The following is a 13,741-nucleotide window of genomic DNA, read 5'->3' on the forward strand; positions in this document are numbered from 1 at the left end:
GACGAGAGGAGGAAGGCTGGTCAGATGATGATTAAGGTCGTATATATCCAAAATGGTGATCATACGTAAAAAATGGAGACACCTTGAGTTTTTTTCTGTCGTAATCGAGTGATCCTATAATCAGCAGGGAATCACAGCAAATATAGCAGACAGAGACAAGCAGAGAAGTATGGCAGGAGCCCACTTTGCCTGTTGTGTAGCTGCATACCGGAAAGAATCGACCGCCTCATCTATGTTTTGCATAAAGTCATTGGCGTAAGCGGCAGGACGTAATCGCAAAAGAGGGAAAAAGAGAGCCAGTCTTGTTCCAGTATTTCCTGAATGGAAATGACGTATGTAATCTAGCAATATAGGTTGACTACAAGACTGAGGGTGGTTGTCTTCCAGGAGTGGACGAATCCAGCGTATCTGTAAGTTATTTTGTTGAATTTGTGGATCCAAAAGACCTAACATACCCAATTTTGGGTCTAAACACGATTGTGTGCACTTGGGCTTTGGTTTGCAGTTATGCCAGACAAACTGATAAATCACAGAATTGAAAGAAGGTAGTAGGAGGCACGGGTGCCTATGGTCGCTGCGTGACTGCGTTGACCGACTGGTTAGATATTTTGTGGGAAAGAACGATGAGCCAGGATAAATAAATAAAACCCTTGGTTGTTTTGGATTACACTAAATCCAGCTGCAATGTACAGTTCAAAGAACTGCAGAAAGTATGCAGGGTTTACAAATAGAAATCTTTAAATTTCAGATGAAATAAGCTCACAGCCATAAGAAAATAGTATGATTCAGAGACTAATCATGAATCATATTGAATTTATTAATAAGGGGCGAGAATATACAAATAAGAAAGTGATCGATAAGAAGAATTATTGTGCTTGAGCCAATTTGGGAGTATGAGTTAAGCCGAGATATTCAAAAGGGGTCTTTAAATCATGACGAGCCAAGTGAGTATAATGATTTAATTGGGCTTGAATGGTTTGAAGGACAGGCAAGACTTGAGATTGAAGGTCTTGGGTTACATTCTTGACTTTATCAAACGAAGATACATCTTGACGAGCATATTCTTTGCGTATTAACTCTGTTTGCTTGTTTGCAATGTCAACCAGAGAGGCCATCCTGGCTCTTAACCACTCGGGTGTTTCTTGAGTTTTGAGGTAACCTATCACTTGCTGAAGTTGTGTGGATACCTGTCCAGTCAAGCCCTGAAGTCTTTCCAATGTGGTTTCATGAAGGACCTTGAAGGGTAGCAATCGCTGATAGACAGCCAAGGATTCCTGGAGGGATTGGATGTTTACTGTCGTTCTTTGAATCAGATCTGATGTCTCGGCAATACGAGCGAGATCAGAAGGAGAACGAGGGAATTGAGCGGTGGTGGTCTTGATCTGCTGCTGTACTCGTTGAGATAAACGAATGGTGAGATCATTCAATAAACTATAGGCACGTAAGGCCTGGTTGACCTCTTCTTTTGTATGAGTTTCTTGTTCTTCTTGTTCTTTTGGAAGATATCGATTCAAGACAGCTTCAACATTATCAACCACTGTACCAAACCTTTTATTGGCTTCCTTGGCTACTTGATTCGCAGGTTGTTTAAAAGTAGAATCGATCGTGTCTTTTACATTTACGATTTGATAAGGATTGACAGCCTTGACGATATTTTCAGTAGGTTGATTGACAACTGGGAACTTTGTTTGAATGAGATCCAAAGAACGACAACCAAAGGCATCTGCTTTTTCAATATAAGATTCATAACGAGCACAAGTAGGTTGAGAATATCTTGAGACGGTAGTCAGAGTAGAATTAGCAGTAGAAAGAGCCAGTCGACCCAAGCTACTTTTGTTGGCAATGGCTTGTACAGTGGATAAGCCATCATGAACAACAGGAATAGAAGAAACACGTGAAAGGAATTTTGGATGAGATTCAGGATTGAGTTCGATAAAGTCTACGATCTCTTGTTCACTGTCTATTGTTTATTAGTTTTATATCATTTAAAGTAGTTCAACTTACCAGTCTGTTTAGGTTGTTTTGTCATTGATGAAAAGAAGAAGAAAAGAAGAAAATCGAGATGATTTATAACCTGATTTGATGAAACAAGACACAAATCAAACACATTTAAATTATTTATCGACACGTGAAAGAAGAACCTCATTCTTTTCAACCCCTTTTCTTTATCCGAATTAAACAGCAGATTGGATACCAGAGAGTACACTGTTTTCATGTGATAATGAGATCGAAAAGATAAGAAAAGAAATATGTTTGGATTCAATCATTCCAATTCACAATCTTTCTCAGCTTCTCTGTACTCTTACCACCTATTCGGAATTGACTGTTTGTGTAGCAGAAGGAGAAGAATGGAAACTGTGATTAAAAGCAAATGATAAATTTATTAAACAAATTTGCTTTCATTCATCTTATTCTTTCCAGTCGTTGTGCTTTTTCATTCAACAACCACTTTTAAAATTTATAAACTCACTTTTTTTTTTTTTTTTTTTTTTTATTTGACTGAAACTATCAACCAGTCTTTTTATGTGTTTAATGGAGAAGAATAACTATTTTCCTATTTTGGCATCTTTAAATGTTCATCCTCTTTTTTCCCCAAAAAAAGCAAAGGATGTTTCTGCGTTGATGGATCGTTTCAAGTGATTGTTCATCTTTTCTAGACAAAATGATACAAAGTAAATAGAATAATCTTCTTTCAATAAATAGTCAAACTTTAATCTATTTTTTTTTTTTTTCCTTTTCATAACAAAAACTATTTTGCAGATGGACTCATTTTACAATGGTTGTCGTAAACTATCAGATTCACATCATTTTTTGTACAACTGCACAGCCTCTCTTTCAAACAAGAAACAAAGGGAATGAATCTTGAGCTTAGAAAAATATAAAATTAAATCGAGTACAGCACATCAATTCATTTATTCTAAAGAAACGATTACAAATCATTAAACGTCATCTGTCACTGGTATTTATTCAACCCATCTTTTTTTTTTTCTTTTCTTTTCGGATTGCTTAAAAAAGCATTCCTTAGGTTGCCCATGTTTATTTGGTTGTAAAAATAGGATATGAATAGGGTAGATGATCAAAATTTATTTTTATTTGTTTATCCTAATCGCTTGTCATCAGCCTAAACCAAATGATTTTTTTTTATTTTTTTGTTAGCAAAGGGTTTGACTCACTTTTGTCTGTTTGCTTTCAAACTTACTGGATATCAAGACGTAAACTTTATTTATAATCTCAAGCTTTGTAAACGTACCACATCGTTCTCGAACAAAGGCGGGAAAGCTTAATTTTAGAAATTGACAAACCATCTTTTTCATAACGGCCATCAACCCCAAGAAGCTGTCATAAGTATGATTTCTAAAAAGAATGAGCCTACTGTACTTTTTTTATTAGTTTTCATTTCCAATTTCCATCTTCATTTTCTCTATGCCCCCTTTTAGATCTTCATACACTCCACATCAGGTAGTAAGATGGTTAGAGGGGGAAAATGAGAACCCGGTTGATTCACTGTGAAGACCAACATTGGTATATCTTGTGAATGTTGATTGTGAGCATCAACAAGTTTAACGATCAAAAGTAATAAATTTGAGACTAGTACAAATAAAGATTGAATCTATATGATAGTATCATTGTCAATTTCATTATCTGATTTTAAAAGAAAAAAGGCTTTTAATTAAAATGTTGGCTATAAAGATACTGTCGTGTTCATTTAAAGAAAAGATGTATGTACAATTATAGCAACTATTTTTTTATTACTACTACGATTAATACTATTTTATAATGTACAATGTTATGATTTCTTGTGTGATGAAGATGAAGATGAAGGTGATGGGGTTACATGACCATCCGTTTTAACTGTCGTATGATGAGGCGCAGGATTTGCCCAGTTATCAGCACTGTCTTGATTAGGCATCCAACCCAGCTCATAATCTTCAACGGCAGGTTTCATAATTTCCTCAATCTCAAATTTATTGGATGGCTTTCCTTCTTCGTTTGTCTTTTTTGATTCAGAAGAAGCAGCTACGATACCCAAAGGTGAAGAGTAATTCGTCCCAGTCAAAGGTATATTCCCACTTTCAGAAGACGCGTCACTATAACGTCTTGGCTTTCTTTCACCGCCACTTTCTACAAAGATATCCAAATGCTTTGAGTGACGGTGAGCAAATCTTGGAGCAGGCAATTGGTTCTCTTTGGCCAACTTGATACGACGATCTATTTCATATTCACTCCACTTCTTCATCGTAATCACACTACTGTCGAATTCACCGCCTTCATCACCGTGACCTTTGTCCTTCTTGATGCCTTCAACCTTACGTGTATCACCCCAAGAGAAATCATCAAAGTGCCAGTAGGCATACATGGGCAAGACAAAGTTCCAGACGATCAAACTGAGCAAGTAGATCAGCATCCAACCGACATAGACAATCTTACAACTCGTCATGCCAATCAAGACCGCGGGCAGACCAAGAACAAGGGCAAGTAAGATTAAGGGAAGTACCGCAGGCTTGCCCATGATGGCAGTGACGACCAGATAGAGTGTGAAACTGATGGCAGCAGGCAGGGCCAACGTACCGACAAGCTCCATAAAGATAACAAATTGCATCGAAAAACAAAATGTACCACAGAGATCGTTGACAAGCAAGAGTTCAAACAAGTTATGAACCGTCGAGTTGATCCACCGACGACGCTGAGAAAGAAGGACTTTGAATGTGTCCGGAACCACCGTCTTACAAACCGCCTGAGGAACAAACATCATCTTTCGGTTGGGAAAGGTACGAAGCATGAGAGTGGTCAGATAACGATCTTCACCAAGCAGCAATAAATTCTTTCGGTGGAGTGTATCGACAATGTTTTCCGAGTAATGCTCAACGATATCCGGATTGGCCAAGATGGGAACCCAATAGCCATTAGGACCCTTGGGTGCCTTGATACGGTACATGCAGAAACAGCCTGGTAAACAAGTCACACCACCAAAGATGGACTCGAACGCCTTGGTTTGATGATGGGAAATGTAATATTCAAAGACTTGGATCATTGTCACCCAACTGTCTGTCTTGTTCGCAATCTTGGTCTCACCACACATACCCGAGATCTCCGGGTCCTTCACGGCGGCAGAGATCATACGCGAGAGAGCGTCCGGGAAGAGCTTGGTGTCCGCATCGACCATCAGACAGATCTCGTAATTGTCAGCGGATACGCCTGTGATTCGCCAGATGGCATTGAAAAATTCGTACTCCATCATTGTCATGCGTTCATCAAACATGACTTTCTGAAGGAACTGCATGAGGATGATCTGTGAATCTCGTTTACCACGATTACCCGGTTTGGCCGCATTCGTTTCTTCGGGACCACCACACTTGACGATCGTGATCATCGGCACACGGGATTGTTGTTCAGGAGGTACTGTGTTGTCATCAAACTTGTAAAATCCAGCATAGACCTTGGCACAGTTGTTTCTTCTTGAACCATCCGCGATGGCCACATACGGTTGAGCTTGAACTTCATCTGCGGGCACAATCAAGTCCCGCATCATGTCCACACAGATCTCGGGTGTCGATCTCGATTCACCACTGCCTGTGATCAGCCCGTCACAGATGACGACCAAGAGTGTATGGCTCTTTGGATAATCGCTCATGCAGATTGAATCGAGTGTTGTACGAATACCGTCTTCGCCTTCAGAGTAACAAGTCACGAGACACATGGTGTGTGCCAAAGGGTAGTTGAAGGGCATATAGTCCGAGGGTGGCTGAGGGACAACATAGGGTGAAAGAGGGAACGGACAGGGCACACTTCCTTGACTAGAGTTACTCAGCGAATCGTGGCTGCGACCGTCCCATGAGGATGAGGAGGTGTTCAGATGGTGCTGACCAAAGGATGCGGTTGAATTACGTTGATACATCGGTGTGTTCAACCCAGTAAATGAATAAGACGCGACTGAATTAGGTCTACTGTTATTAAATCTATATCGACATCAGTTTCTTTTTCTCTTCATTTCTTATTTTCTTTACCCTGTATTCTTCCAAGCTGGCATCGGTGGCTTTTCTGAATCAAATCGAGTAGAGCCGTGTTCGAGTGGAGTGAATCGAGAGGTGGCAGGAAAGATACTTTTTCGTTTAGGTGCCTGTGGAGGTGGAGGTGGAGGAATATGGGCCACAGGTCCATTGGTGTCTAGATTTCTTGCCCAATTTTCAATCTCCTGCTGACGTCTCATTCTAGCCGAATACGATCCCTGCTCTTTAAAGTTGCCCAATTTCCAAGACAAGAACCAACCAAAGATAACTGCAAATATAAATTTGGCACCAATGACAGCCAAGATGACCACCAAAGAGACATAAAGTACAATTTCTGAAATCATACAACCGACCGTCATCGTATCAACCTGTCCAACACGTATGGTCTTTACCAAACATTCTGCTTCATCCTTCCACTTCATGCCAGGTCCACGATAAGATTGGATGACATATGTCAAATCTTTTCCACCAAATTCATCCAAGTTACTGAGAATGTTACTCACAAGACCGTTTTCAGGTACTGAAAAGTAATCGGTAGGTAAAGATTTCAAAAGGTTAAGATTCAACACGTTACTAAACAAGATGGTGAGTGAACAATGTACATCTACAAACACTTTTTTTTGTTTACTTGTTGTAAATCATCAAGTGGTTTGTTGCGTTGATGTCTGAATAACTATAATAAATTCGAGATACTTTATCATAACCAGTTCCATCTGATTTTGGTACACCCTCTGCTGTGAATTGATTGAGTAAATTAGTAGCAGTAGTTGAAGTATGACAGTAAGTTCTGTTGGTATATTGTGATACGTCAGGGTAACCAGTCGTGTTTGGATTGAATAGTTCACAAGGAAAATAATTGATTTGCTTTCCTTGCAAGGGAATAAATACATTATCGCATTCACTGTATGTTTCGGGAAACAGTAAAGAAGCGTCCATACCGGCGCCGTTATAAGGATCATAAAGGACATTGGTTGTTCCATCAGAAGATGGATGACCATTCCAATCAGCCAACATATAAGCCCAACCTTTGATAGCCAGATAACCAGGCGTCACGGCATTACCTTCAATGGAAGAACCTGAAGTAGGGCAAGTTGCTTGAGTAAAACCAAAGGTCAAGAAACCAACAGCAGCCATAATACAAACAATCACGCCCACCAGCCCTATTTTCTCTCTCCAAGCAGTCTGCGCTGGTCCACGGGGTATACCTTTTATAGGTTTTAATGATCTATTGTTTACAATAAATAATTTAAATTTACCTGCCAATGATAGAATCTGAGGTGGCACACAGCAAGTGATTATATAACAATAAGACATCCAGGGACCAGGCAAGGATGAAAACCAACCACGCTTTTTTTGTTCTGGTACATAAGTAAATGAGGCCGCATCGTCCTCTCCTTTTTCTTCACGACCCAGCACACTTTTGCCACGTCGGATAGTCACTGTATTTGATCTACTCTGGGCCTGTTGAGGTATGTTGCCTGTTCGACTGGGCTGAACGGTCTCTGGAGCAGCTTGACTGGCAGCTTGTCGATAGTGATATTGTCTGTGGTTTGGATCTATTCTTTCTCTTTCAGGTCGTACAAGAGACCTTCCTCTTTTGACAGTTACATTTCTGGTAAAAGCTTGTGCGTCCGAAGACATATTAACCTCTGATACACGGCTGCTCGTAGAAAATTCTCTACTTAGAGTGGGTGTATAAGGTACGATTTTTTCATTGGAATCCATATTTCTTTTTTTTCTATAAAATGATCCAAAAAATTGACTGTTTTTTTTTTTGTTTTTTGCTCCCCCCTCCTTTTTCTTTTTGTCTATTTCCTCTTCAAAAAAAAAAGTAGTAAAAAAAAAGAGAAAAAAAAAAAAATAATAAAATATTCGGTGTTATCAAAAATTTTCAAAATGGGCTTTTTTTTTTCAAGTAACTATTCCCTTTTGTTCGGTGATTTGATCGTTTAGGAGAACTTGGCGATTTGTGCTAAAAATATAACAAAAAGAAAGTTTTTCATATAACGTAATGATTATGTATATTTTGTAGACTACATCTTTTGCTTGCATCAAAAGTACATTTTTTCTTCCTTTTTCATTACCTACTATTTTATTGATTGTATAAATGAGTCTCAACCTATTCTGTTTGTTTATTGTAAAGTGATTCTTTCTTTTTTCTCTTTATTTAAATGAGGGCATGTGACAGAGCTTTTTAATTCCAGTGCCAATCTTACTTTGTGTTACAGTATCTTTTTTTGGCTCAATGGCTTTGGCTTTGGATTTGTGGGTAGTGAGTTTCAGGAACATGAGTTATGTAGATAATCAAGTCATTGTCATAGCATTTGTATGTGAATGTATGAATGCTGTGTACTCTCGATTTGCTATTTTTCATCTCAGAACAAGGTTCTGTTGTTGAATTTAATACTGTTTATGGATGATCAAATGCTGAAGACATCTTACATTCTCTTTTCGTTACACTCATGACGCGAATAATAACGTTTTGAATTCTAAGCCGAGGTTTGAAATAACAAATGATCTATCAAACATTCATCTTTATTATTTTCATATGGCTTGTGCGCTTGGTTTCAGCAGACATCCTTTCCGCTCTCTTCACAATGGGAAGGATGCCAAGTTTTGATAAGAGCAGTACTATTATTAAATGGTTACACTTAGACTTCAGAAGAAGAGGGAGTTGAGAGATATTTGATTTGAAACCCCGTGGCTTTTTCTCTTCTATTTTTATTTTTATTTTTTTTCAGTACATGCCAATTCCAGAAAAGCTCATTGTAGCTTTTGTTGTTGTATTAATTACTTATTTACAAGCAACTACAAGCTTCTTTATATTAGGCCCAGCTTTAGGTGGTTGGACGAGTCTATTGGCTCAAAAGATTCTTTTACCGCTTAACGTCACTTTGATATCAATCTACGTCAATTATTATTTAGCTTGCAAGACAGATCCTGGACATGTGCCCGACAATTGGGTAACTAGTTTATAAAAAACAACAGCTTGACATGTAACACTTGCTAGGAACCACCTTCTGTCATACTAAATTCAGAACCATTTCTTCATTTGGGAATAAGTGGTCCAAGATACTGTCACAAATGTGAATGCTTTAAACCACCAAGGTCACATCACTGTAAACAGTGTGGTGTATGTGTTCTCAAGATGGATCACCACTGCCCTTGGATAGGAAATTGTGTTGGATTTGGTAATTATTCTTACTTTATTCGTTTCATTTTCTCTGTCATTATCTGTTGTACCTATGGTTGTTATTTGCTATTATGGAGATTACAGCGTATATTTGATGCAAGGAAAAACAGTTGGGTAAATAATGAGCGAAAAAAAAAAAAAAAAAAGAGAGGAAATACTGACAGTTTTCTTTCCAGTATTCACCTCAACCAACAACAATAGAATTCATATTAGTGATGTTGAATATCACCATTCTATGTCTTGTCATTTTACTTGTAGGCGTATTAGCAGTTTACCATACTTATTGCTTATTTACTGGGCAAACGACAATTGAAGGATCAGAGAGAAGGAAAACAAAGAGACTCATCAGAAGGCGAAAAATTGATTTTGTAAGGAAAAAAGATGATTACTGAGAGGTTCTAATATAAAAATAGTTTGATTATCCTTTTGATCTAGGATTTTATAGAAATATTTGTTCTGTTTTAGGTGATAATCCAATACTTTGGCCTTGGCCGGCTCCAAGTCCAGGTAATGGAGTTCAGTTTGCTGTAAAACAAAACACGGGTAAGGAAGTAGTGTCAATTACAAATAATTTATGTTGTTATTCATTCGTGCAATAGATCCATTGATGGCTTATTATTGGCCACCCAAAGTTCAAGCAGATATCATGCCTGAGACGGAGTGGGAAAGTCAAAGACTAGTACGACGCGACTCAGAAGGATATTTGGTGAAAGAAATTACATTAGAAGATAGAATCGAAATGTTGCAGCAAGAAAATTGCTTTGAACAAGAGGAAGTGATGGAATCAGAAATACAATATTGTGACTCTGATAGCGAAGGAAGTGATATGACTGATTATGAACTGGAATGATTCGTGCGCATACATTTAATAATAATAATAAAAAAAAGTGTTTCCTTTTGTATCTTAAGAGGCTAATCAGAGATAGTTATCTGAGAGGGGAAACGCTAAGGGCAACTTTCATAATTTTTCCTCCTAATATTTTGCTGTTTTTTGATAACTGACACAAATGGATGCAACACATGCTTTAATATGCATAGCAGATGACTGAATCAGGAACTTGATAGAAATTCAAATTCTGTACACCTTTAGCTGTCTTGGATTGCTTATTGTTCCATGGAACATCATCAAGGTAACTGATGGACCTTGCCAACAAAAACTGTCTCAAATCTATTGGTTAGTGTGCTCTGTCATACTAAACATTCACTTTATAGTAGCGATATTGAAATCAAAAGTTATAATTCATGAAAATAACCCTAAAAAAATAAATAGATTCTTAACTTTAATGTAAATATTAAAGTATTCAGATTTTGCACTTGCTCAACAATTAAAAGAGCGAGTACAGTTTTCATTGTGAATACCATCCTTGTTAGGTCTACAATTTGTGGATGTAAAGATGCATGTACTTTTATTACAAGACAGTCATCCCTTGAACTACCAATAACAATACCAATAGTTACATCTGTATACGTTACCCATCCCTGATCCGAGAGTTTGCGCTTTCTACAGCCTAGCATTAGATATGCATATTGCCAGGAAGATCATTGTTTACTATTGTATCTATGCATATTTATTAGATTGGTTACCCAATACGATGGCATTTGGTTTAGTTTTGGGATAATCTTGCCAAAGGAATACTTTGCCACTGTATTAATGAGTGTGTTTTTATCAACATTTTTATAATTAATTTCTTTATTATGCGTTTTGCTCCTATAATAATGACATTAAAAGGCACAATTCACTAATACGCGCTTATTTTAAATAAATGATATATTTCATGCAGATCATATAGGAATTTTGAGACTTAGGCAAAACAGAGCTATACTACTCCTGAACTTATTCATAAGTATCTCCATTAACTTTGTAAACAAAAAGGGCGCTCTAAGGTGAGCTCGACTAATTTTAGATCGAATATCAGTTTTAAACATCTAAATGAGTTGCTTATTAATAGTATTTCCTTTATAAGATGTGTATACTGTTGTTTTCATAACAGAATGAATAGTTCTACTATGACTACAGTATGAGAACAGTTACTCGACATGAAATTGCGAGTTGATTGACTCAGAATTGTAGTGCTAGTTTTCAAACTCTCTCAAGTCGACAGAATTAGCCACAAAAGGATTTCGGTTTTTGAAGACTGCTCATCCGATCATATTTACCTTTTGTAACTCTCACTGTTTTAAAACAACTGTAGATACCTCCATTCTGTATGGAAAAGAGAAGCGATCTAGTCCTCTCTGGCTTTAAAAAAAAAACAAGTGGCATTCAAATTTTAAACATGGTGAAATCAGTGACGAATAGGTTCAATAAAGAAAAAAATATTGATTGTAAATAATTTAATAGCATACAAAGATATGATTCATATGATATAATAGTGAAAGTTTTCTTTTTTTCTAATATATAAATGAACCGTTCATTTTATCTTTCTGGATAAAATAGTTGCTTATTCATTGATATTTGATAAACATTTGTAAGCATATCATAGCTAGTTGAATTTGATTGACGATATGAAAACAATGAACTATTAAATTGACGTGCTGTTACTGCCGCACAATGTATCCAATTTAAGTCATTTGTCGGATTTGTTGATTTTTCATATTGTAGACTATTTTTACCCATTGTCGCTACTGATTGTATATTATTATTAGACGAGAAAGAAATACTTGCAGTGTTTGCATTTATATTTGGATTTGTTATGTTTGCAGTGGTATTAATAGTATTAATATGAGTTGTAGGCATTGCTGCTTTAATATTATAATTATTATTGTTGTTATTCATCATATTGAATCTTTTTGATACATTTCCATACATCATATCCTCTTCTGGTTCATTTACTTCTTCTGTATAAAAATAATCATCTCTTCCCTTACGTCCCTTTCGTATAACTCGATGTCCAAATTGTTTAAAGACTGATCTTGCTGTCACCACAGATATTTCACGCGTACGGAATGACGATCTCAATTGCCTCGAATCGACCAAATATCCTTTTTCTACATTGTTGATGTGAACCTTTACTAGACTTGGATTTCTCTTTAAAAATACAAAGCTATCTCGATACCCAAGTAGTGCTGCCGGATCTTTAGAAAACATATATAAAGTCTCTCCTCGTGTTGGTAAATTAAATACAGGTACTCTATATTCACGACCTAATTATGCTTAAAATGACAGGTTTCATCTTTTCTCCTTTTTTTTTTTTTTTTTTTTTTTTTACCTCCTAAAAGTCTCCCAAATTTATCTACTTTTCTTTCACCTGTTTCATCTGTTTCACTTATATATCCACTATTGTTAGATATCGTAGGAGGTGGAGAAAATCCTTGTACTTTTGGTCTTCCCCTTTTTTTAGGTGTATGAACAGCAGATTCATGAGATAAGTCAAGGTCACTAGAGCTCAAATCCCCAGAGGATAACTCACTTTCTTCATCGACATAGTTTAAGTCTTCTACTTCTGCACTACCGCTTCGAGAGCGTTTTCTTTTTGGTCCTTCTTTTTGCAACATGACTCAACCGAAAGAGAAAAAAAATGGAGTTGACCATTCTCTCATTCGCTGGAGTCACGTGACTATTACGTCACTTATATAAGCCAATGAAAAGACAATAAAAAATTTTTGGGAATAAAGCCAGGACTAATTCCTTTATTTTATTTTTATACTTCAACAGATAGTGAGGAAGGTAAGTTGAGAGAATGTCAATTGAATGAATTATTGTGCTAAGAAAACACGTATAGATTTTTTTCTGCACTAAAATACAGAATTACTATAACTAGTTGTTGAAAATAATCGAGTTATCTGAACCAATGCAAGTTTTCGTAAAGTCTCTTGAAGGTAATACTATTACCTTGGATGTTTCTTCCAACACCTCCATTGCTGTCGTCAAGTCTTTGATTGAAGAGCGTGAGGGTCTTCCCGTCAATTCTCAATGTTTGTCCTATGCTGGTAAGCCTCTCATTGAAGGCGAACTTGCTCTTTACGGCATTGCTAATAACAACACCTTGCACTTGAACGCCGAGTTGTTGGGTGGTGGTAAGAAGAGAAAGAAGAAGACCTACACTACACCCAAGAAGATCAAGCATAAGCGCAAGAAGGTTAAGATGGCCATTTTGAAGTACTACAAGGTTGATGAATCTGGCAAGATTACTCGTCTTCGTCGCGAATGTCCTAACGCTACCTGTGGTGCTGGTGTCTTTATGGCCAAGCACAAGGACCGTCAGTACTGTGGTAAATGTCACTTAACTTATGTCTTCCAAAAGGGTGAAAGTGCTTAAAGAGGGACTTTTCAATAAACCTTCTTTTTTTTGAAGAATGAGACTGTATGTTTATGTAATCGGCCACAAAGTGGCGTTTGATTTTTTTTTTTCTGGCCACTTTAATCAATACAAGTGTGCTATTAAGAGAAAGCAATTAAGATAAAGTATTCGGATACTTTGCTTTTTAAATTAGATAACCTTTTCTAAAGACTGTATTAGCCACGAAAGGCCAAATGATATCAAGCTTGAGCAAGTAGTTTTTAAATGTTTTATTAAACCAACCTCCAAAAGTGCGATAT

At 37.0% G+C, this 13,741-nt stretch overlaps 6 protein-coding genes across 6 annotated transcripts; 2 read left to right on the forward strand and 4 right to left on the reverse strand.

Moving 5' to 3' along the window:
- Nucleotides 1-866: 866 nt before the first annotated feature.
- Nucleotides 867-2,029, reverse strand: RO3G_00425 (uncharacterized protein; the record flags this gene model as incomplete). Its single annotated transcript, XM_067655016.1, has 2 exons — nt 867-1,960; nt 2,005-2,029. The coding sequence occupies 2 exons, from the start codon at nt 2,027-2,029 to the stop codon at nt 867-869; spliced, it is 1,119 nt and encodes a 372-aa protein (XP_067511117.1).
- Nucleotides 2,030-3,787: 1,758 nt separating this feature from the next.
- On the reverse strand, nt 3,788-7,142 carry RO3G_00426 (chitin synthase; the record flags this gene model as incomplete). Its single annotated transcript, XM_067655017.1, has 3 exons — nt 3,788-5,957; nt 6,006-6,581; nt 6,637-7,142. 3 exons carry the CDS (start codon nt 7,140-7,142, stop codon nt 3,788-3,790), a joined length of 3,252 nt encoding a protein of 1,083 aa, XP_067511118.1.
- Nucleotides 7,143-9,156: 2,014 nt separating this feature from the next.
- On the forward strand, nt 9,157-10,051 carry RO3G_00427 (uncharacterized protein; the record flags this gene model as incomplete). The annotated part of the gene is made up of 4 exons (XM_067655018.1): nt 9,157-9,315; nt 9,469-9,569; nt 9,647-9,744; nt 9,801-10,051. The coding sequence occupies 4 exons, from the start codon at nt 9,157-9,159 to the stop codon at nt 10,049-10,051; spliced, it is 609 nt and encodes a 202-aa protein (XP_067511119.1).
- A 175-nt stretch (nt 10,052-10,226) lies between these two features.
- RO3G_00428 (uncharacterized protein) lies at nt 10,227-10,767 on the reverse strand (the record flags this gene model as incomplete). The annotated part of the gene is made up of 2 exons (XM_067655019.1): nt 10,227-10,369; nt 10,752-10,767. The coding sequence occupies 2 exons, from the start codon at nt 10,765-10,767 to the stop codon at nt 10,227-10,229; spliced, it is 159 nt and encodes a 52-aa protein (XP_067511120.1).
- A 1,202-nt stretch (nt 10,768-11,969) lies between these two features.
- RO3G_00429 (uncharacterized protein) lies at nt 11,970-12,696 on the reverse strand (the record flags this gene model as incomplete). Its single annotated transcript, XM_067655020.1, has 3 exons — nt 11,970-11,987; nt 12,035-12,345; nt 12,411-12,696. The coding sequence occupies 3 exons, from the start codon at nt 12,694-12,696 to the stop codon at nt 11,970-11,972; spliced, it is 615 nt and encodes a 204-aa protein (XP_067511121.1).
- A 296-nt stretch (nt 12,697-12,992) lies between these two features.
- Nucleotides 12,993-13,460, forward strand: RO3G_00430 (uncharacterized protein; the record flags this gene model as incomplete). Its single annotated transcript, XM_067655021.1, has 1 exon — nt 12,993-13,460. The coding sequence occupies one exon, from the start codon at nt 12,993-12,995 to the stop codon at nt 13,458-13,460; it is 468 nt and encodes a 155-aa protein (XP_067511122.1).
- Between the last annotated feature and the right edge of the window lie 281 nt (nt 13,461-13,741).

Source organism: Rhizopus delemar, genomic scaffold (assembly GCF_000149305.1).
Source record: "Rhizopus delemar RA 99-880 supercont3.1 genomic scaffold, whole genome shotgun sequence".
Taxonomy (NCBI): domain Eukaryota; kingdom Fungi; phylum Mucoromycota; class Mucoromycetes; order Mucorales; family Rhizopodaceae; genus Rhizopus; species Rhizopus delemar.